We start from the raw sequence: 22,693 nt of genomic DNA, 5'->3' as shown, positions 1-22,693 counted from the left end.
CGGATACCTGGCAGCATCTCCCTTCCCAGCCTGCCCACAGCAGACCCAAGAGGCTGCCAGCACCAGGCTGCTGTGCTCTCCCAGACTGCAGTGGCCACGTTTGTTGCAGGCAAAGCGTGACTCAGGCAGACTCAGGGCTTGCCTTTCTGCTGCAGCTTCCAGCAGGGCACAGGGACTGCTGCTGCAGTCTGATTTGCTGGGAGGCTGCCAGCCGCCCTGCCTTCTCCTCCTCTCTGCAGGCAGCTTGCAGGCAGCTCTGCCCTGTTTATTGAGCGGCAGGATGACCTGCCGCAGGGACGCGGGAGGCTGACATCCCCACGGAGGGCATGGAGCAGAGGAGCTGGTGATGCAGGCAGAGGATGCTGCGGGGAAGGTATGGCCATGTCTGTGGGGAGCAGGGATGGGGGCATGGTCTGCAGGCACCTGCACTGCATCCCTGTCCCTGCAGGGTGCTATGTCTATCCTGCTTGGGTAAGGGGTGACCCCAGGGCGAGGGGATGCATGCTGCCTGCAGTGTGCAGCTGAGCTGGGGACAGGCAACCTGTGCTCTACCGTTGTCCCCAGGCTCTTAAGGACACTTTTCTGAGTGCTGTCCCGTGGGTTTGTGTCTGCTCCCTGCCTGCAGCAGAGCTGAGATGGGGGGAAGGGGATCTACTGCAGTGCAGCCATCATTCTGCTCCACAGCTCCTCCCTGACACCGGGAAGTCCTCCCAGCCCTTATTATTTGGCTATGGTGCAGGTCTTGGATGGCAGATAGGCGCCAAAATCCTTGTTAAGCTCAGGCCTGCTGACCCACTGATTTGCCACCACATTATTGGAGAGCTGTGCTCACTGCCTAACCTCAGCCCGCCCTGCCCAGTGTGACCCACTGCCTTCAGCTCATGTGCATCCTTTTCCTTTGCTGCACTCAGGATGGAGATGTGCAGGACCTCCCCATCTAGGAACAGGAGAGAGGAGCAGTCATGGCAGTGCGCGGCCGGCACACCAAGGTGCTCCCCTCCCAGCTGAACAAAGTGTGCCCCGAGAGAGGAGACGGCCCCACCGCGCACCCCAGGGAGATGAGCGACTTCGAGGTGGTCCCCAACCTCCAGCAGAGCAGCAGCAGTGTGGCCAAGGGACAGCGGAAGGCACATTTCCCCTCTGGCAGCAATGAGAAGGCAAGATGAGGGTCTGGAGCTGGAAGAGGTGGGAGGTGGCTGCACGTGGTGGAAGAGAAGTTGTCCTGGGACACATCATTGGGGAATCTCAGGCGGGGGGGAGCATTAATAAGGCCCCTAGGTAGGTTGCAAGCACCAGTTTCTGGACCCTGGTGCAAGTTGTGACCCTTTGCAGAAACAACGATCCCTCACTGCTCTTCCTGCTCCCTTAGGAAAATCTCATCTCATGGATTCCTGAAAACATCCAGAAGAAAGAGTGCACATACTTTGTGGAAAGCTCCCAGACCTCAGACTCTGGGTAAGTCAGACCTCCTTCCCCTCCCTGCCTGGGATCAAAAGGGACATCTGGGGACAAAGCACTAGAAAATCTCACCTTTCTGTCAAGGAAACTTGTACCAAGGGAATTCACAAAGTCTTTTCTGACTGTGTTCCTTCATCCTGCTGTGTGGCACTACATGGCTGATAGCCAGCTTCCCAGGCAGTTATCCTTCTGATGTTTGCTGTGCAGTCGTTTCCATTCGTACTTCACCCAGAGCAACCTTCCAATTTCTGTCACAAACCACCATAAATGAAAATACCAGTATTTGCTACATTTTCTGCTACAAAAAGCCCTTGTTTCTGTACAAGTTCTTGAACTACAAGTCAAGTTGGGTGGGAGGTGCTGGTACCTGTGGTGCTTTGATGAAGACACCAGCACCTCCCAGCTGGGCTGGGGCAAGTGGGTCACTGGGACTTTGCCTTTGGGGGTTAGCTTGTTTCCCACGGAGCTGGGGGTGTGTGTTGCAGGAGGGTGGTGTGCGAGTGCGGCTACCTCAGGGAACAGCACCTGGAAGATGCTGCTAAACCTCCCTTCTTCCTGGGGAAGGAGTGGGATCCCAGCAGGCACATCCAGGAAATGCCAACAGATGCCTTTGGAGACATCCACTTCACGGGCCTGGGACAGAAGATGGGAAAGGTGACTTGTTTCTCCCCTCTGTGGTGCAATGAGAGTCTGTTCAGATCTTGCCCGGGCAGATGAAGTGCAAGTATTTCCCTCCTGAATGAGAGGAAGTTAGGAAAGCATGGAAGTGCCCCAAAGGCAGCACTGATTCGTGCTGAGAAAGGTGGTTGGGACAATGTCCCTCCTCTCTTCCAGCGCTGTATTCAGTCCCTTTCTGAAACAGCAAGACTGGTCTCCATGCTGTGAGGCCCATGCTCCAAGGTATGGCTGTTCCCTGTCCTTGTACTCAGGCAATCATGGGGATGCACGCTCCCTGGGAAGTGGGATGGAACAGGGCTATGCACCAAGAGCTGGGGCAGCAGCAACAGACCTCTGGCAGGAAAAGGCATGGGAAGCCCCCGGTTCTTTGCTGGGACAGGAGAAAGTGTGGTGGAGTTGCTCTGCTCCCCAGTCCAGTTCTTTTTACCCAAAATACATGTTTTTACAGTATGTGCGTGTCTCCTCCGATACTCCTCCGCGGGTCATCTACCACCTCATGACACAGCACTGGGGCCTTGATGCACCCAACCTGCTCATCTCGGTCACTGGTGGAGCCAAAAACTTTGTCATGAAGCCAAGGCTGAAGAACATCTTCCGGCAAGGGCTAGTGAAAGTGGCCCAGACAACCGGTAAGAGACACAGTAGAAAGCACTTACTGTGCTGGCAGGGCTTAATGCAGTGGGCAGAGAAAATGTCTTCTGGGGGGGGTGGAGCATCTTCAAGGACTGAGTGCTCCTGCAGCCATACAGTGGGATGCTAGGAGATTGCCGTAGTGGGGTCTCTCCCTTCCCAAGCCCCTCTCTGACCTCTAGGGGCCTGGATCATCACGGGGGGGTCCCATGCTGGTGTGATGAAGCAGGTGGGAGAGGCAGTGCGAGACTTTGTCCTGAGCTGCAACTACAAGGAAGGCGACATTGTCACCATTGGCATTGCCACCTGGGGGACTGTGTACAACCGGGAGAGCCTCATCTGCCCCATGGTGAGCCAGGCCGAGTTGGGAATGCATTTGCTTTGCTTCCACCTGGACTGCTGAGGAAGATCTTTAGGGGAAACCCAGCTGGGCTAGAAGGGGTGATGGTTCCAGGCTGATGCTTTCTGAAGCCCTTTATGCCCTACCCAGTGCCTTGCATGGCTGTTGTGCTTCTCCTGGGAGCAGCCTAGGAGGGCAAGTGAAGCAGAGACAGGAGCATGGGCAAGGCTGATATGAGGACTGCAGGGATGGCTGTTCTTCCCCTGCATGCCATCCTGCTCCCATTCCACATGCTGATTGATCTGAGCCTCTGCTGCTCCCCCTCAGCCCCATCAGGTCTCTCCTCCTGCCACCTACAGGGGGGCTTTCCAGCTGAGTATGTACTGGATGAGGAAAACCAAGGCAGCCTCTCCTGCCTGGACAGCAACCACTCTCACTTCATCCTTGTGGACAATGGGACCCATGGGAGGTACGGGGTGGAAATTCCCCTGAGGACCCGGCTGGAGAAGTTCATTTCCAAACAGACCAAGGTGAAAGGAGGTAACAGCAACAAATAGCCAGGCCAGAGGCAGGGGAGGGGATGAGGCATGATGGGCTATCTCAGCTGCTCAGAGGGGCTCCCTGCAGGGAAGTGACCTGGGCTCTGCTTCCCTGCAGGTGTTGCCATCAAGATCCCCATTGTTTGTGTGGTGCTGGAAGGAGGCCCTGGGACACTCGATGTAAGGAACCGTTCCTGGCTTCTCTCAGCAGAGACAAGAGGGGTAGTGGTGGGATGGGCTGGGATTCGGAAAGTCTGCTAGGCCAGGAGCCAGGGCAGAGGACAGCAGGTCTGCTCCTTGCCTTGGGATCACAGAATCATTAGGATTGGAAAAGGCTGCTAAGATCACCAAGTCCAACCCCAGCCCATCCCCACCGCGCCCACTAAACCATGTCACTCAGTGCCACATCTCCACTGCTCTCGAACACCTCCAGGGACGGTGACTCCATCATCCTGGGATCTCCTGGTATTGGTGGGAAATGGGAAATGCAGCTGGATAGGAGTGCTGTGGTGTAGCAACAGGAGGTCCAGTCTTGGCAGGGCTGCTGGCTTCTTAGTGATACCAGAACCAGCCTCCCTGCTTTGTTGCAGACCATCTACAATGCTATCACCAACGGGACCCCTTGTGTGATTGTGGAAGGGTCTGGGCGTGTGGCGGATGTCATTGCACAGGTGGCTGGCCTGCCTGTGTCCGAGATAACCATCACCTTGATCCGCAAGAAGCTGAGTGTGCTTTTCCCTGACACCTATGAACAATTCACCGAGGGCCAGGTGGTGGAGTGGACCAAGAAGGTAAGCCTCTTGCAGGCAGACAGCTCCTCTACCTGAGCATGTGGAGACCCCAGGCACTCCTGAGGCCAGCAAGGCTCCCAGTGTGAAACTTAAGGCTCAGCTTCTACCAAGCCTTAAGCTTCACACTGGGTGCATTTGTTCTGGTGGATACCCTAAGAACAGTGTGGCACTAGCCTCAGCTGGGCTGGGGGACAGCAAAGTGGGCTGCAGGTGGCCCAAGGGGAGCCAGGAGCTGCCCCACACAGGAGGAGATGCTGCTGCTGATTGCTTGCCCACGGCTTTCCTTGTAGATACAAGACATAGTGCGGAGCCGGCAACTCCTTACCATTTTCAGAGAGGGCAAATATGGTCAGCAGGATGTGGATGTGGCCATCCTCCAGGCACTGTTCAAAGGTGCGGAGCTGGGGGCTGCCTGGGGGCATGAGGGAGATGAATGGAGTGGTGGTCACAAGCTTGGCTTGTGCAGTCACCAAAGGGTTCCCCGAACCTTGTGATGCTGAGCTGTTTGGGAAGAGATATTTCTTGTGGGGGGTCAGGCCCCTGGGGTGGGGGGAGGGGGAGGCTTCAAGAGGGTAAATGATCCTCTGCTCTAACACATGCACTTGGCATGCAGCATCCCGAAATCAGGACCACTTTGGACGTGAGAACTGGGACCACCAGCTGAAGTTAGCCGTGGCCTGGAACAGGGTGGACATTGCTCGGAGTGAGATCTTCACGGATGACTATGAGTGGAAGGTAAAGCAGTACCTGTGCTGCTTTCTTGCTGCATGACTTTGTGGGAGATACCGGGCTGGGGGCTGAGGGTAAGCAAGGCTGAGGGACTTTCTCCCACTCCTGACCACAAACAACCAGAGCAGAACTGGGCTCAATTTGCTTCACTGCCAGAAATGGTCCTATGTAATTGTTTACATAGGTGGTTGGTATTTCATTCAAAACTGGTGTCTTTGAAAGACAGTGTACCAACCTAAAGTCTCTTGATACCTGGACTCCTCTAGGTAGCCCTGCCCTATGGTCTCCGCCTGTGCCATCATGTCAAGTGGCAGCTTGTCTCTAAGCTCCTCTTTGTGCTTGTGGATGAAACCTTCCCCAGTCTGAGCAGGGCACAAGGAGTCACCCTGCTGGGGGGCCATGGAGCCCCTTACCTCTGACTCTGGTTTATCAGCCCACAGATCTCCACTCCGTGATGGCAGCTGCCTTGATCTCCAACAAGCCAGAGTTTGTGAAGCTATTTGTGGAACAGGGAGTGCGTCTCAAGGAGTTTGTCACCTGGGACACCCTGGTTTACCTCTACGACAACATGGCCCCATCCTGCCTGTTCCACAACAAGCTGCAGAAGGTCCTCCTGGAGGAGAAGGAGCACACAGCCAGCTCCAAAATGCCTCGAATTCAACTGCACCATGTCTCCCAGGTGCTGAGGGAGCTGCTGGGTCGCTCCACACAACCTCTCTACCCCAAGCCCAAGCACACGGAACGGCCCCGGCTCTCCATCCCTGTCCCTCACATCAAGTTGAATGTACGCATCTCCAGGTTACACTCTGGCAGGGTTGCATTGGGCAGGGGGGCACTGGCTGAAGAAACAGCCCTGGAGGTTCCAGTTAGCTCACTGTCCTTTTGTCCAGGCAAGAATCTTACTTAAAGCCCCTTAAAGCCTTTCCCAAGTCATCTGCCTCACGTTCAAGATGCAGCTCCCACCATCTTAGCCGTGCAGAATTGGGTGGCTGTGTGACTAGTGAGCAGGACCCAGTGCTGTGGAGGACAGAGGGCTCCTTGTGCACTGGGCAGGCTTGGCACATCCTTTATGATCATGATCTTTGAAGGTCAGGGGCATTTCCAGGATAAGCCCAGCATTGGCCATTCCTCTCTGCAGCGAAGGCCCTTCCATGGCTGGTGGAGGCAGGCACCTAGGGGTCGGGGAGCATTTGTGCTGAGGGGCTGTCTCCTCTCAGCAATCTCTTGGCAGGTGAACAGGTCTGACTGTTGCACACCTCTCAGGTTCAGAGGTCAAGCCTCCGATCCCTCTACAAACGTTCTTCTGGCCGAGTCACCTTCACCATCGACCCAGTCCGTGACCTGCTCATCTGGGCCGTGGTCCAGAGCCGCAAGGAACTGGCAGAAACCATCTGGGCCCAGGTACTGCAGCCCAAACCCATCAGTTCCAGCTGTAAAGTTCAGCTGAAACCAAACCTCCAAAGCCCAAGAGGAGTCACAAACATCCCATCACCCATGGCTTCCTATTGCAAGAGCAAGGTTGTCCCTGTACTCCCCATGGCAATGAGTGACCTCCTGCCCCTGCAGATAGAAGGGAGGACAGGTCAGCCCTTGCCATAACAAGTTGCCCCATCTGAGCAGCCAGACTGGGACATGCTCTTTCCCTCCCACGGAAATGCTGAAGAACACATCAGAACTGCCAGGGGCTTGTGGGATGAGGCTCAGTGTCCCACACCCTATCCAACATCTTCCGCCCCAGAGCCAGGACTGCATGGCGGCTGCACTGGCCTGCAGCAAGATCCTGAAGGAGTTGGCCAAGGAGGAGGAAGACACAGACACCACTGATGAAATGCTGGCCCTGTCTGAGCAGTACGAGCACAAGGCAATTGGTGAGTGGGAAGGACACCAACAACCTAGAATACTCTCATGTCCTGTCATGCTGGACATGTCTAAAGGGCGGTGGGTACGATGCTCTGCTCCTGCTGCTAAGCTCTCCTTGGTGCTCCTCTTGCTGAGCACTGGGCTGGCCCCGAGCCATGTCTCCCTCCTCTCCCAGGTGTGTTCACAGAATGTTATCGCAAGGATGAAGAAAGAGCCCAGAAGCTCCTCGTGCGTGTTTCTGAGGCCTGGGGGAAGACAACCTGTCTGCAGCTGGCACTGGAGGCCAAGAACATGAACTTCGTGTCCCATGGGGGTGTCCAGGTGGGTTCCCAATGGTGGTGCTTGGCATGGGAAAGAACCCGTGTGTCCAGATTCAGGGCTCCTTGTTTGCAGAGTGCTCAGACAGAGGGGCTGTGCCCAGCTGCCCCAATCCCGAGTGGCTGGGAGGCTGAGCACCCTGCCCCTGCTGCCAACCTGTGCTCAATGCTGGGCCCGACCATCTCCTCCCTGCTCCATGCCACCAGGGAAATTGCTCATCCCTGATAGCCCTGTGGAACAAGCTCAGGCTCCATCCCTGATGAGCTGGACTTGACAAACTTTCTGTGCAAATTAGCCAGGATGCAGAGGAGGCTCCTCTAACAGTGCTCCCCTTCCTCCTCACAGGCCTTTCTAACCAAGGTCTGGTGGGGGAAGATGTGTGTGGACAACGGGCTTTGGCGGGTGATCATGTGCATGCTCTTCTTCCCACTCCTCTACACCAACCTCATTACCTTCAGGTACTTACAGCTAGGGCACGCGTGTATGGAGGCAAGTTCTGCTTCAGCTCCCTCCTCCAGCTGGTTCATAAGTTTCAGGCAGCTGAGCTGTACCTCCATCCTCACTGCCCTCAGGGAGAAGAGGCTGCAGCCCATGGGCTGCCTGACACGATTCCGAGCCTTCTTCACGGCGCCTGTCGTCATCTTCCACATGAACATCCTCTCTTACTTCACCTTCCTCTTGCTCTTTGCCTACGTGCTGATGGTTGACTTCCAGCCATCCCCGTCCTGGTGGGAGTACCTCATCTACTTCTGGCTCTTCTCCCTGGTGTGCGAGGAGACCCGCCAGGTATGGGGTGGGCAGGGAGGGCTTGGGTGGAGCTGGGAGGGGCAGGAGTGGCCAGTGATGGCCAGCAGGTCTCTGTCCCTCTGTAAGGCACGTGAGTACCCTATGAGGCTTTTACTGATATACTGACCCAGCTTCTTTTCCCAATAGCTGTTGCACGATCCAGATGGGCTTGGGGTCATGAAGATGGCTTCCCTGTATTTCAAGGACTTCTGGAACAAGTTGGATATCGGTGCCATCGTAGTGTTCATCGCAGGGCTGACCTGCAGGTGAGTCACAGACCCTCTGCCTGGCAGTGCCCGGGGCTGAGCTGCCGGCTGCATTGGGCCCTACCTACAGTTCCAGAACTGTGCACCTTTTCAACTCTGATTTCTTCTTCAAAAGACTGAAGAAAATTGTCATAGCCACATGATTAATCCTGACCCATTTACCTCTGTTTCCTGCCGCTTTTGGGGGAGATGTTTTTGGTGCCGCAGCTCTCACCCAGCACTCTGGGGAAGGTCACTGATATGCAGAAATGCATCATTGTAAAATCAGATAAAGAACCACGCTGTTGGCACTGAGCTGTTCCCTTCCTCTGTCCTGTGCCCAGGCTGATCCCATCGACGCTTTACCCGGGGCGCATCATACTGTCGCTGGCATTTATCATTTTCTGCCTGCGCCTGATGCACATTTTCACTGTCAGCAAGACTCTGGGGCCCAAGATCATCATTGTGAAGCGTATGGTGAGGGCTGCCCTGCCCTGCCCTGCCCTGCCCTGCCCTGCCCTGCCCTGCCCTGCCCTGCCCTGCCCGCAGGGGATGTGCCACCCATCTCGTCCTACCCTGGAGGGCACTGTGCTCCAGGACATGCTTTTGCTTCCTCGTGTCTTTGCAGATGAAGGATGTCTTCTTCTTCCTCTTCCTGCTGGCAGTGTGGGTGGTGTCCTTCGGCGTTGCCAAGCAGGCCATCCTGATCCACAATGAGGAACGTGTGGAGTGGCTTTTCCGTGGCGTGGTCTACCACTCCTACCTGACCATCTTTGGGCAGATCCCCTCCTACATCGATGGTAAGGGACGCTGGCCTGTGACTGTGGCATGAGCCCAGTGACTCTGTTACAGAGGGCCAGGCTCGTGCAGCTGCACAGGACTCCTCTCCACGCCACAGGGTAAGGCCAGGAGGGAGAAAAGACAAAGTGTAGGGCATGTTCAGAGTGTTGCCATCACTCCAAAGCCAGGAAATGAATTTGCCCAACTGCTCAGGATAACCAGCTAAGATGTGCAAAGGCACAGGAGCAGGGTGCCAGCATCCAGCTCAGTGTAAGTTGGCAGGAGTAAGCAGAGTGCTGAGGACAGAGGATGATGCAGAGTGGCCTTGGAAACCCTCAGCACACACCAGCTGCTCCAACCCCTGCTATGTTCTCAGCCACCTTGATGTCTGAGAGCGTTGTGCTGCTTGACACACCCTGGGCTGGCTGCGGTGGAGCAGTGCTGTGCTCTCTTGCAGGGGTGAATTTCAACATCGATCAGTGCAGCCCCAATGGGACTGACCCCTACAAGCCCAAGTGCCCAGAGACCAACGAAGACAACAAGGAGCCCATCTTCCCAGAGTGGCTGACGGTCATCTTACTGTGCCTGTACCTGCTCTTCACCAACATTCTCCTCCTGAACCTCCTCATTGCCATGTTCAAGTGAGTCTGACCTGGAACCCTGACGGTGAATCACACTGCCTTTACTTTTACTTGCAGGCTTGGCCCTAGCCAGGGCAGCTCACAGACAAGGGGTGCCTCCTCGCTCCCCTGCACAGCTGACACCTGGGCTCTGTCCCCAGCTACACGTTCCAGCAGGTCCAGCAGCACACAGACCAGATCTGGAAGTTCCAGCGGCACGACCTCATTGAGGAGTACCACGGCCGCCCGCCCGCGCCTCCACCCTTCATCCTCCTCAGCCACCTGCAGCTCCTGGTGCAGCGGGGGCTGCTCCGCAGGCCGGCCACACGCCACAAGCAGCTCAGTGAGGAGCAGCCCCTGCCCTTCTTCTCCTCCCTCCCAGGGAGATGAGGTGCCCGGGGAACTGACAGCCCTGCCATCCCCTTCCTCTGGCAGAAGAGAAGCTGGAGAAGAATGAGGAAGCCGCCCTCCTCTCGTGGGAGATGTACCTGAAGGAGAACTACCTGCAGCACCAACAGTGTCGGGAGAAGCAGAGCACAGAGCAGAAGATCCAAGATATTGCACAGAGGTACCAACACACCTCAGACAGGGACCTGCTTCCTGTGCTGGGCAGGAAGGATTTAGCATTGGAGCTGTTGCTGCTCTCCTTGCTGTGCATATAGGCAACAGGGGATGCTTGTGGGGATTTGGCTTTTGGAGGTGTAGGCACCCACACAGCATGGGCTGCTGAGCACCTGCAGCAGCTGTGACTCCTAAGGAGGTTTTTCTCTGCACCATCCCTCCAGAGTCGATGTGCTGGCAGACCTGCTGGACGTGGATCGGGTGAAGAGGACGAGCCTGGTGGAGCAGAGACTGGGTGCCCTGGAAGACCAGGTGAGGGAAAAACTGAGCAACTGCCTTGGGAATATGGGCTTTTCCAAGGGCACAGGTCAACTGAACCACAAGAGGAAGTTGTTCTGAATCAGCTCCCCTTAAACCAGTTAGAGGTTCATTGACAAAACAATAGCCTCAAAGAGAAAAAGGCATATGGGAAACGGGATGAGCTGTGGGATGAGCCACTGCACTGTTCATCCAGCTCTTCTCCTCAGCCTGAGAGGGCCCTCCAGATCTTCGCCTGTCCCACACAGGTCCATCAGAGTGCCAAAGCCCTGAGGTGGATCATGCAGGCGCTGCAGGGCAGTGGCTTCAGCTCAGAGGAGGATATGCCACCCTTAGGTATGCACAGCCCCAGCTGTGATGCCAGAAGGCATTGGAGCTAGGCAGTCCCATGGGCTTCAGCATCAGTCCTGCTGAGGCTCAGCACCTGCCCTGTGAGGTATCTCTGGCTTGCAGTCTCCAGCAGAACCTCAGAGGTGAAGGAGTTAGACCTGGAGGAGAAGCCTGAAGAGAAGCAGCCCCCATACCACGTGCTGGCCCGGAACCTCCTCTACCCGGGGTCTCACACCATCCGCTTCCCTGTGCCGGATGAGAAGGTGCCCTGGGAGGTAGGAGCCCAGGAGGTGGGGCTGGAGGAAGGCTGGGGGCTGGAGGAGGATGGGGAGAGGAGCAGAGCCATCATTGCAGCTCGAGAGAGAAGTGTCCAACTTGGGACGCGCTGTTCTCCCCAGCCCTGGGATGAGTGGCTTCTTGGAGACACCACCAGTGCTCAGTGAAATGGGGCTGGGTCTCCAATGGACAGAGGGTCCAAGCATGGCCAGGGATGCCTCCCTTGGGAAACACCGTGGCTGTGCTCAGTGAAACAAGACTGGGTTCCACTTGGGGCTGTCTGAAGGCACTCTGCATGAGCAGGCACATCTGGGCTGCCAGTGGAGCTGACATAACCACATGCCCCACAGGTGGATTTCCATCTCTATGACCCTCCTGCCTATTCAGCCGACCACAGGGACACAGCTGTGCAAGACCCCTTCAGCCCGTGAGTATCCCCCTCAAGGGGTCCCTCCTCACCCATCCCCACGCATGGCACAGCCTGCCCTCACTGCTGGGCTCCCTCCTGTGCCCAGCTCCTTGGAGTCTCTCCTGAAGATCAATTACAACACCATGGATGGGCTGATCGACCGGCAGAGCTTCCACGGCCCCTACGCTGTGCAGGATGGACTGCCACTGTGAGTGCTGCCACCACAGGGAGGTGGGGGAGCGGGGCAGTGTCTGTGCCACTGATGAACATGTTGAAGAGCACCAGATGGACCCGTGCCCACGGTGTGGGGTTGGAACTGGATGATCTTCAAGGTCTCCTCCGACCCAACCTGTTGTGTGATTCTATGAAGCAGGGAGGGTGGTTCAGGGCTTTGGGCAGCCTCCAGCCTGCTCGCTCTCTCCCACCAGGAATCCCATGGGCAGGACGGGGCTGCGTGGCCGAGGAAGGCTGCACTGCTTTGGGCCCAACCACGCCCTGCACCCAGTTGTGACCCGGTGAGCATGTAGGGGTGCTGGGGACAGAATGGAGAAGGGGGCACAAAGCTATTTCAGAACGAGGAAAGGGAGCTGAGTATGGCCTGCAGCATAACATGGACCTCTCTCACAGCTGGAGGAGGAACTTGGACGGGTCCATTATCAGGAAGAGCCTGAAGAAGATGCTGGAGGTCCTCGTGGCCCAGTACCCCCTGTCAGATGTCTGGGCACTGCCCGGGGTAAGAGCCAGAGCAGAGCAGCTCCAGCCACCTCAAACCATTGGTGGAGAGCTCCAGGAGCTGCATCGAGCGATGGAGCACTGCTGAGGGCTTTTGGCAGCAGGAGGAGGGAGGGAGGCCCCGCTGCTGCCTGCCCCCCTGCAGCTGAGCTTGGGGCAGTGCAGCAGCAGCGGGGCCACGTGGGATGAGCTGAGCTGTGAGAGCTGTTTGGGTGCAGGGCTCGCTGGAGCCGGGTGAGACGCTGCCACTAAAGCTCAAGTGGATCCTGCGCCGGGAGTTCTGGCCCCAGTTCCAGAACCTGCTGAAGCAAGGCACCGAGGTGCGGGCACACGGAGCTCTTGGTGCTCTCAGTGCTGGTTACAGCTCTGCTAACGCAGCCATCCTTCACTGTGCACAGATACACAAGGGGTACCTCGATGACCCCCGCAACACAGATAACGCCTGGGTTGAGACTGTCGCTGTCAGCGTGCACTTTGACAATCCGAACGACGTGGAGATGAAGCGGCTGAACTCGGTAAGGACCTCCTGCCTCTGCAGCTCCCAGCAGGCAGGGCTGCCCAGGAAGGTAACCATCCCTGCAGGTGTTTCAGAGCTGTGGAGACGTGGCACTGAGGGACACGGTCAGTGGGTACGGTGGGGTGGGCTGAGGTTGGACTTGGGGATCTTAGTGGCCTTTTCCAACCGTAGTGATTCTATGAGTTCCTTCGGCTGCAGCCCCAGGTCTCACTCTCATCAGGAGTAAGTTTCTCCAGCTGTGTGCAGAGGAGAGGGAACACAGAGCTGCAGATGGGGTGCCAGCACAACAGGAACCTCAAAAGCTCAGGGTGGGAAGCTGGCAGTGCTGCTGAGTGCAGCTGGTCCTGCCACGGCACGCACACGGTGTCCTGCTCCCCTTCCAGTTCCTCCAGGGCTGCGACCCAGAGCTGAGCATCCGCTGGCAGGTGCTGGACAAGAGGATCCCGCTGCACGCCAACCACAAGCAGCTCCTGCAGAAGGTCTCCACCCTGCTGGGCGCCTACTACTGAGTTCTCAGGCACAGCCAAAGCCGCTGCAGTCCTGGGCCAGGATCTGGCAGCTCTGCCCCAGCTCACCTGTGAGGCTGTGGGCTGCCACAGGAGGCCAGGCAGCTATCACAGCCACCAGCTCACCCTTCTGCGTGGGCACTGCGTGTGGGCCTGCAGGGCATCCGTCGGGCAGCTGTGCTCCCCAGTCTGCTCTCTGAGCCCCAGAAACCCCGGCACAGCTCCTGGAGTGTTGCTCAGGGTCTCTTGAAGAAGCTGCCCTGCAAGCTGCTGTGACATCTGTCCCCGTATTTCCAGTTGCCTCAGACCCAGTGACATCGCCTTGTGCTGTGATACAACACTTCTGAAGGCAAGAGCAGCTCATGGCTCATACACCTATGGCTTTATACCCCTGCACAAGTTCACCCTCCCAAGTCTTATGTGATCCTACATGTGTATGCTGAGCATTGTGCTGTAGCTGATATCCTTCCCTCTGCTAAGTGGCACCTGCCTGCCCCATCCCCTTGTGCACATGGACAGCAAAGGGCAGCTTGCTGGGACACATGGGGGTTCGTGCTCTGCGGACACTGGGGCAGGTGGGGACATGAGCAAGGACTCACACCCATCTCACACATCTCTGCTCACCGTTTCTGCTGCCTGCCATAGGGACGATGAGGCACAGCAGACACTTCCCAGGGCCCCTCAGTAGCCCAGAACAGCCCCAGGGGAGTGGATGGTGCCTAGGACTGTTTAGAGAGGGATTTCAGCTCCTCACACTCTCCCCACGGAGACAGACACAGCCAGGGCTGTACTCCTGTACTGGAGGCCATCGCAGCACAACTGCAGTTTCACCAGTGAGGCACTGGGGACGGGAGGGGGGGGCCAGCTGGTCACACAGTGCTGCTCAATAAACAGCGTGCTCAACAACTCGAGCCTGGTGGTGTGTGTCACTGCTGTTTAAGCACGGGCCCTTCCTGCACACTGCGCTTCCAGGACATTCTCACCCCTATCTTACAAATCCAACCCACATGCAGACTCACCCACATCAGCAGCTTTGGGCTTCTTGAATCCCCCCCCATTCCCATTGCCCCTTAAGGTGATACTGAGCAGCTCCTTGCTATGCTCCAGCTCTGAGTCATGCTGCTATGCCACACTCTGACCTTAAAAAAAGCCACCTCCTAATCACTGCTTTGACAAACTCCTTGGAAGCGTGACTTGCACCAGCTCACGGACCAGATGGGAAAAGCAAAAGAACGCCAGATCTTGTTATTTAAAAGCGCACTGATGATTAGGCCAGCTGGGTGTGCAGGGAATCTGATTCACTGCGATTTTAACACTTGGGGTTGATGAGCTGGGAATTCACCACGTCCTATGTAGAAGCTGACTGCAGGCTGGGGCTCATCTCAACACCCCATGCTACAGCACCCTCCGTGTGTCCCAGTGGCCCTCAACCCCATCCCCACGCAGGGCAACACTGGCCCCACGGCCCCATGGGAGGAGGACATGTTCCTGGGTGCCAATTTCTCAGTTATGCAGGAAAAGCCCTCAAAAAAACCTACAAAGGTTTGTGCTGTACTGAGAGCTGGGCTTTCAGGGAACGATGTGGTCTGGGATGCAGGGAACCCTTCCCAAGTAACCCCTCCTCCCCTGGCTCATCCTGGGCTGCAGAAGTTCCCTCCCTGCTCCAGGTTTGACCCCTTGAGCCCCTGCCATCCTGCAGCTCCAGGCTCTGCAGTCAGAACCCCCCAGCTCCTTTGCAGAGGGTCACACCCCCGGAGGCTCCAGGTTTCAGAGTCCTGAGCTGGAGGCCTGGGATGCTCAGGGGGCTCTGGGTTTCAGGGCATCAACACAGCAGGAGGAGGTCCCACCCTCACACCTTTCCTGTAGCCTACATGAGGCCCTGGGAGCCCCTGCTGGTCCTGCAGAGCCCAGATGTGACCAAAGAGCCCTGGAGGGGCCCACGGATCAAAGGAAGAGCTCCTGGTGCAAGCAGAGCAGCTCCGGTACCCACAGCTTGTCGGGGGTGCAGCAGTTTATTTGAGCTCTGGTTAAGCAAAAGATGCCCCCAGATAAAGGCAAGGAAAAGCATCCCCAACCCTGTGCAAAGGAGTGCACAACCAGCATCAGAGCGGGCAGTGGATGCTAGTGCTGTGCCAACACACATCTCCAAAACCCTCAGAACAAGTGCCAACAACATCAGGGTGGCCTTCCCTGCCACCTGCACCACGCTGATGGTGACAACCAGCCCCCGTGGCCCAGCTGCAGCACACATCCGTGGCTTTGCACAACGTACACACGTTGCTCAGCCTGCAGACACAGCCTGCAGCCAGACACAGAGCGTGGGGCAGCATCAGAGCCGTGGGCCCGGGCACACCGTGAGCCCAGGGGTTGGGTAACCAGAGCCAGCCTGAAGCCAGCATTTCCCCAGCTTCTCACACATCATCTCCTCCCAGCACCACGCACCCGATCCAGCATCACGTGCTCTGCTCAGGCTTCATCTCCCTTGGCTTTGCACGAGCTCCAGCCACAGAAGCAGAGCCCTGGGACCCTTGGCTGGAGACAGCTGACCTGGGAGCTCCCATCCTGTCCTGCGGCGCGCACAACCCCGCAGGTGCTGTGGTTGTCCCCAGGCTCCCAACGCACCTCGGTCCATCCTCACCTCAGTGCCCAGCCCACCCCCATCCTGGCAAGGAGCTGAGCATGCCTCGGGCACCTCAGGTGGTTTTCAGCTTGAGCACCTTGGAAAGGGGCTCCTTGGCACTGGAGTAGAGGAGATAGGAGCCCTCAGTGGTGTTAAACGCCTCCCAGTCTCTGCAGCCAACGGTGGGGAGGTGGTGAGCTGCCACGAAGCCTTCGTAGCCTTGCCACCTGTGTGGGGAGGGCGGTCAGCTGGGGGCCTGGCACCTTCTCCCATCACCCCACGATGGTTTGGGGTGGGAGACGCCCTTCGTGCCTGGAAGCCTGGCAGAAGTGGGGAGCAGAGGCAGCAGGGTGTGCCCCTCTGTGCCCTCTCCAGCCATCCCCTTGCTGTACCTGTGTCCTGCCATTACCCCCGGGCACATCCCAACTCCTGGGCTGTGCCAGGTTTGGTAGAGAGCTTGCCTTGCCCCAGCCATGCAGCAGTACCTGTAGATAATGCTGTTAATGGAGAAGGTGAAGCCATCGAAGGAGTTTGCTACCACCAGAAAGGAGTCGTCTCCCACTGAGAAGAACTCCCAGTCCAGGGCACTGGGGGACGAAGCAGATAGAGGTGGGTGAGATGTGCCCAGCTGAGCTCTGGCAGCTAGCCATCCCATCCCCACCTGGAGCTGCTTCTCCAGCTCCACAGGGATCTGCTGCCCAGGATCTGGGGGGAGGGCAATGGTCAGCATTGCCCTCCCCCCACCCCAGTCCCTTTGCACTGGCAGTGTGCAATCCCACACGAACCCTCCAGGAGACCCCTACGTATTTTGGGGTGTTCAGGGGAAGGCCACACACTGAGCAACGCCCCAGCTCCTTGCACAGGTACCTGTAGGTGAGGAGGTCCTGGAATTTGACAAACATCTGGGCAGTGATGTTCAGCTCATAGATGGAGGAGTTGATGGCGTAGAAGTTAGAGGGTGCTGGGATCCTGCTGTCGTAGCTGTGGCTGTTGGCCACAGCCAGGAAGACTCTGTCCCCGATGTGGAAGACCTCCCAGTCAGCAGCCCCAAAAGTCTGTGGGGAAAGAAGCCACCTGAGAAGCTGCCATGGACACGGACTAGCCTCTGTGATCCAAGTGCTGGGAAGCACAGTGGGACCTGCTGGAGGGGCAGCGGGGAGGTGACCTGCTCTTAAAGCCCCCCAAAGAAGAAGAGTCACAGAATTCATACATTTCACACAGAATTCAAACACTGAGGTTGGAAAAGACCTGTAAGATCATCTAGTCCAACCCCAGCCCACCCCACCGTGCCCACTGCCCACGTCCCTCAGTGCCACATCTCCACAGCTCTGCAACACCTCCAGGGACAGTGACCCCACCACCTCCCGTGCAGCTGTGCAGTGCATCACTGCTCTTTACAAGAAGTTTCCCCCCATATCTAGCTTCCCTTGGTCAGTCCATTGCTGCCTTTACAGAAGTCTAAGAGGATCGGCCTCTGAAATGATTCGCAGCCCAGAGGGGGAGCAAAGAAGCAGCGCTTGACTGATGGATGACCTTACCAGGATGGACTGGAAGAGCTGGAAAGAGCCACTGAGCCAGATGTAGATGTGAGAGTAGATGTTTGTGGATGTGCCATTAAATGTGTTGGCCACAGCCAGGAAGGAATAAGGCCCAATGGCAAAAAATTCCCAGTCATAGGCTCCAGAGGTTGGGATTGTCTGGTTGGTTTCAAAGAGCCCCGTGCTGGGGTTCCACCTGTATATCACGCTGTCTATGTTGTGGTTATTCCCTGAAGGAGACAGAGACGTGCAGTGAAGAACAAGAACATCTGGTTGGCAAGAGAAATGAGACTCAACCAAGGGTCTGAGTACGCAATATCTTGGCTCTGGAGGGAGTGAGGGTGGTCCTCAGCCTTACATAAAGTGTGCCCCCAGAGGGCCCTTCTCTGGTGCCAGTGTAACTGACGTCCCAGCAACAGACTGCTCTGGGGCCTGAACAGGGCTTGGATTGGCTCTGAGAACAAGGGCAGGGTACCTTCTCTGTGGTTGACCACCGCAAGGAAAGCCTCTCCCTCAATGACAAATGCTTCCCAGTCCCTCGCGCTGTGTGTGGTGATCCTCTGATAGGTGACAAATTTCTCCTTCCTGTGGCTCCACTTGTATATTACAGAGAACTCCTGCCCCCTCTCATTCTGCTCAAAATTAGCCACTGCTAGGAAGATCTGAAAAACAACAAGGCAGGACACTTCAAATTTTCTCCATTTCAGATGTGATCTCAAGCAGCACAAAGCACCCCAGGGACGCAGTGGGGTCAGCAGAGACCCAATGGGATGGGGAAGGGACGAGGGATGCTCCCATCAGCCTCCACAGCTGCCCAAGGCAAGCCTCAACAGCTGCCCAAGACCAGCACTTTCATGGCAGGTGTAGCAGCCCACCCAAGTGCCCCAGGCAGGGTGACAGTGGTGTCTTGGAGCTCAGTGGTGACAAGAACACGTGGCTGGGTGTGACACCGCGCTGGTGACGCTGCCTGGCAGGGTCAGGACCTGAGCCACAAAGCTTCCCATGGGGAAAAGCTGGCTAAATAACAAAAATAAAAGTCACAGCCATGATAACCAGAGTCACGATGATAATGGTGCCCTGATAGAAAACATTTTCCAGGCCAAGACAAAAAAAAACCAAAAAACAAAAACCAACCTCTGCTTTTGGCATTTAGGGCTGCTTTTTCTACGTACAGCCCAAAGACGTGGCCAGAAATTTATCCAGAAAAAGAAGGAATTTGGTTTTCTTCTACTCTTTCTCCTTGGAAACAAATGCAGACCCAATCCCCTGACCCTGAGCACAGCCCCAGGATCCCTCCAGGTGCCTCTGCTCCCCATGGGCCCACCAGCTCCATTTCCTTTCCTCACATCCCCACCCAGTGCTGCTGCAGGTTTCCCAGCCCTTGGAAGCAGACAGTGCCCTGGAGGAGGTTGGGAGAGGAGAAGACAACGTTGGGCACAGCCCTGCAATAACCTTCCAGGCAAGCCTCACCTTTTTGCCTATGGTGAAATACTTCCAGGACTGAGCTTGGTAGGTGGGGATGTTCTGGTAGAGCACAAACTTCCCATCAGTCCACTTATAGACGGCCGACCCTGGGGGGCTGTGCCGGTTGGCAGTGGCTGCAAACAGTCCCACCCTTGGGATGGTGAAGACCTCGACACCCATCGTCTCAGAGTTGGTCACCAGGTCCTGGTACTCCTCCACGTAGTCCAGTCGCTGCTTGACTGGGAGACCACAAAAAGGAGTCAGGTTCAGACTCAGCAGCCCCGTCACTGGGCTCAGTGATTCCTGTGGGTCCCTGCTAACTCAGGCCCTCCTGTTTAGGGCCTGGTTGCCCCATGACTTTCTGCACCACAGCTGGAAGGACACAGTTTTTGTGATGAGCACAGAATCACAGAAAGGCTTGAGCTGGAAGGGACCCCAAAGACCATCCAGCTCCAACCCTGCTGCAGCACGGCTCTGGGCCTGGGCACTCAGCATGAGGCTCATCATTACCTTCCAGCATGGAGATCCAGGTGCTGCCATCACATAGGTACAGCCCTCTCCGGGAGGCATTGAACCAGAACTGTGCCTTCTCCTGCTTGGTGCAGGGCGGGCGGGACCCCAGGGTCACCTTCATGTTGGCTCCTGGGAACAGATGGCACAAGGCAGGCACCCTTACGGGGGGTGACGGAAGAACTGGGTATCCCACTCTGATGGACAGCAGGGAGGAGGGGGACAGCACCCTGGTCCCAAGCCAGAAACCCAGCTGCTCACACCCCCAGGGCATCAGCAGTGTGAGCCCAACGCTGCCAGGGTACACAGAGACATCAAACCCCATTTCACCCACTCGACCCAGTCCCCTTCTCCCCACAGCCATGCCCACCACCCTATACCCCCATCCTTCATTGCCTTCCCAAGCTCAGAGCAGCCCACAGCTCCCTACTGACCGTCAGGGTACTTCAGCACCTCATTGCTTGCTGCCTTCACTGGGACATCCTGGAGAACTGCAGGGATGGAGAGTGCTGTGGCTTTATAGTTCGCGGCCGTGCAGATGCGAGGGGTGGCATCAGCTCCCGGCAGCAGGACGAGCTGCCGCAGCAAGCCCTGCAGAACGGGACGGGCAGCACGCCCATGTGTGGGACCCCTGCCCAGGGATCTCCATCCCACAGCCATCCCGACGCCCACCACGACCCTACCGTGAAGAAGCCTTTCCTCCTCCTCCTGCTGCCCAGGTAGAAGCTGGCTCTCTTCACCGACAGCGAAGCAGGAAACGGCGTCTCCACCACCCTGCGATGGGCAGAGGGCAGCGTGACGGCGGGGCAGGAGGAGCACCCCTTGTGACGAGGAAACACCTCATCCCCGCAGCCCAACCTACACATCCTCGGGGAGACCACAGTCCACAGACAGCGAGAAGGACTGTCCGGACACGGCCAGCACCAGCGTGTGCCAGCGGCTGTCGGCCAGCGAGACGTTGCGGAAGGTGACGCGGTTCTGCCAGCCGCCGGCACGCTCCGGGCTCCAGAAGAGGAAGTGCAGCTTGCTGGGTGAGTAGCGCAGCCCCACCAGCACCCCGGGGCTCTCCTCTGCCATCAGCGTGAAGATGTACTCATTCCTCTGCGGGACGACGCGGCGCTGAGGCCGACACGCTCCATGCCCGACCTCACGCCCGGCACCGGGCCGTGCCCGCGGGCAGTGCTCACCTTGGTGGGGACGGGGAGCACCCGCAGGGTGACGATGATGGAGAACTCCTCGGGGAAGCGGTCGCAGTGCAGGAAGAGGCGCGAGGCGGGGAAGGTCAGGGCGCGGGGCCGCGAGGTGTGCAGCTGGAGGCCGCGCAGCCCCTGTGCCCGCAGCACCCGCACGTCGCCGGGGAGCAGCTCCGCCAGCACGTCCAGCGGGCGCAGCTCTATGGGAACACGGGCAGCGGGAGATGGTGGCCCTAAAGATGGGCTGCCAAGACGGGCATGGGATCTCCCGGCCCAGAACTGGCTGCACACACGCACACGTGCTTCCCTGGCAGAGCCTAAAAACCCTCATTAAGTAATTATCCCTTTTCCCAAAGGAGAAAACAACATGCACCGCCCCAGGGCATCATCCAGATGGGAAAACTAGAACCAGGAGACAGAGCTGTGCTTGCACGCTCCGATCCGAGCCGTGGCTCTGTGCTCGTTGCAATTCCCATGACAGGCTTTGGGATGCTGACAGTGCCAGAGCCTGGGCTGCCTGAGCACGGGGCAGCCAGGCAGGAGGGGCTGTGAGCTAGATGCTTTCCTGCTCAACCTACAGTAAGGAACATGCGTTAGTAGAAGATAGGACTCGAGGATCTCCCTCCAATCCCCAATGATTCTCCGAAGCAGAACCAGCTCTGGGAGAAGCACGTCCTGCCCCATGCATCTTGCTTCAAGGAAGGTTCAAAATGAAATGGCTACCCAGCAAAAGAAGCACAGGCTGAGTTCGGTCCTGGGTTTGCAGAATAGTTTCACATCCCCTGCCCCAGGATGAGCCTATAAGTGAGAAGAAGGGCTGGAGACTGTGCCCACATTCAGCAGCCAAGGACGGGACCTCACTGAGGTGGTTTTCTGTCAGAATCAAAGCCATGAGTCCCAGCTTCCCTCCAACATCAGTTCTTGCTACTGATCAGAGCTCCCACTGGTTTGAAAAGCAGCTGGGAGCAGCTTCACCCCAAGCCACAAGCGCAGAGCAAACCTGGGCCCAAGCACCTACAAACTAGAGACAGGACAGAAACCTTCCGGGAGATTTTGCCACGGGGAGGATGCAGGATGCATCTCTCCCCCCCCACCTGCACACCCCAGCCCCGCACAGAGGCTGGTGGCATGCCCTCACGGGGCACCCTGCAGTGTGTGCTATCCGGGGTCAGCCCTGGCAGCACAGGGGTCCTGCAGGATATCCCAGCACCACCAACCTCTGCAGCTCCTGCCCGCAGCGCCAGCCCCAGCTCCTACCTGTGCAGTGCTGCCAGCTCCTGCCACCCCCGCTGCACACCCACCGGAGGAGGACAGCCCAGAGCAGCAGTGGGGCCAACATGGGGCTGCCTTGGGGGTGCTCAGCCCTCTGGGTGCTCTCGCATCATCCGTCAGAGCAGGGTTATGGGCTACAGCCCGGCTCTCCTTGCCCCTCTGGGCACTGCAGGGCTGCAGGCTGTGCTGGGCTGGCCACGGCGCACAGACATTTAAATGGGAAGACGGCGGTGGGAGAGGAGGAGCCCCGTTCCTTCAGAGAGCTTTTATCTTGTGCCCAGCCCTCTGGAAGGCGGCTTTTGGGAGGGATTCTTATTTTTCTTTTTCTTTTCTTTTTTTTTTTTTCTCCTCACTTCCTTTTAGTTTTGGTGATTCATTTTTTCTGGGGTCACGTGGGGGGAGGCAGGACATCGGTCCCTGCCAAGGAGGGCACCTTGCTGCCACCAGATCCCTTAGGCTTTCAGTAACAATCCCAGCCCGTACTGGGCAGATCCTCCATCCCCTCCAGTTTGCTGCACTCTACCCCAAGAGCCAGAACCCACGAAGGACATTTCCCTCCTGTTCAGGTGATGCCCGATCACACCCAGGGCACAGCATTGCAGTGAGATCCACTACGGGGAGAGCAGGGACATACCAAGTACTAGTTTAGAAACCCTGGAGGTTACAGCACTCA

At 57.3% G+C, this 22,693-nt stretch overlaps 2 protein-coding genes across 2 annotated transcripts; one reads left to right on the top strand and one right to left on the bottom strand.

Moving 5' to 3' along the window:
* The first annotated feature begins 284 nt into the window (after positions 1-284).
* On the top strand, positions 285-13,536 carry TRPM2 (transient receptor potential cation channel subfamily M member 2). Its single transcript, XM_065748321.1, has 33 exons — positions 285-373; positions 912-1,157; positions 1,370-1,455; positions 1,944-2,112; positions 2,585-2,765; positions 2,949-3,115; positions 3,466-3,646; positions 3,764-3,825; positions 4,236-4,436; positions 4,727-4,829; positions 5,050-5,171; positions 5,599-5,949; positions 6,429-6,566; positions 6,904-7,033; positions 7,201-7,346; positions 7,689-7,801; positions 7,916-8,129; positions 8,277-8,395; positions 8,719-8,851; positions 9,003-9,174; positions 9,612-9,795; positions 9,936-10,117; positions 10,210-10,342; positions 10,560-10,647; positions 10,902-10,989; positions 11,107-11,258; positions 11,610-11,686; positions 11,775-11,876; positions 12,097-12,183; positions 12,296-12,401; positions 12,619-12,720; positions 12,799-12,915; positions 13,301-13,536. The coding sequence occupies exons 2-33, from the start codon at positions 963-965 to the stop codon at positions 13,424-13,426; spliced, it is 4,527 nt and encodes a 1,508-aa protein (XP_065604393.1). The 5' UTR covers positions 285-373; positions 912-962; the 3' UTR covers positions 13,427-13,536.
* On the bottom strand, positions 995-22,150 carry TSPEAR (thrombospondin type laminin G domain and EAR repeats). The gene is made up of 13 exons (XM_065748322.1): positions 22,006-22,150; positions 20,743-20,948; positions 20,418-20,656; positions 20,239-20,329; positions 19,990-20,146; positions 19,556-19,687; positions 19,052-19,284; positions 18,057-18,243; positions 17,582-17,811; positions 16,911-17,098; positions 16,529-16,630; positions 16,042-16,270; positions 995-1,004 (listed from the first exon to the last, which is right to left on the bottom strand). The coding sequence occupies exons 1-12, from the start codon at positions 22,085-22,087 to the stop codon at positions 16,117-16,119; spliced, it is 2,001 nt and encodes a 666-aa protein (XP_065604394.1). The 5' UTR covers positions 22,088-22,150; the 3' UTR covers positions 995-1,004; positions 16,042-16,116.
* Positions 22,151-22,693: the final 543 nt, after the last annotated feature.

This window comes from Cyrtonyx montezumae, unplaced genomic scaffold, assembly GCF_038088225.1.
Source record: "Cyrtonyx montezumae isolate F1298 unplaced genomic scaffold, pur_monq_1.0 scaffold_5, whole genome shotgun sequence".
NCBI lineage: Eukaryota > Metazoa > Chordata > Aves > Galliformes > Odontophoridae > Cyrtonyx > Cyrtonyx montezumae.
The sequence above is the reverse complement of the archived record's forward strand: the minus strand, read 5'-3'. Positions and strand labels throughout refer to the sequence as shown.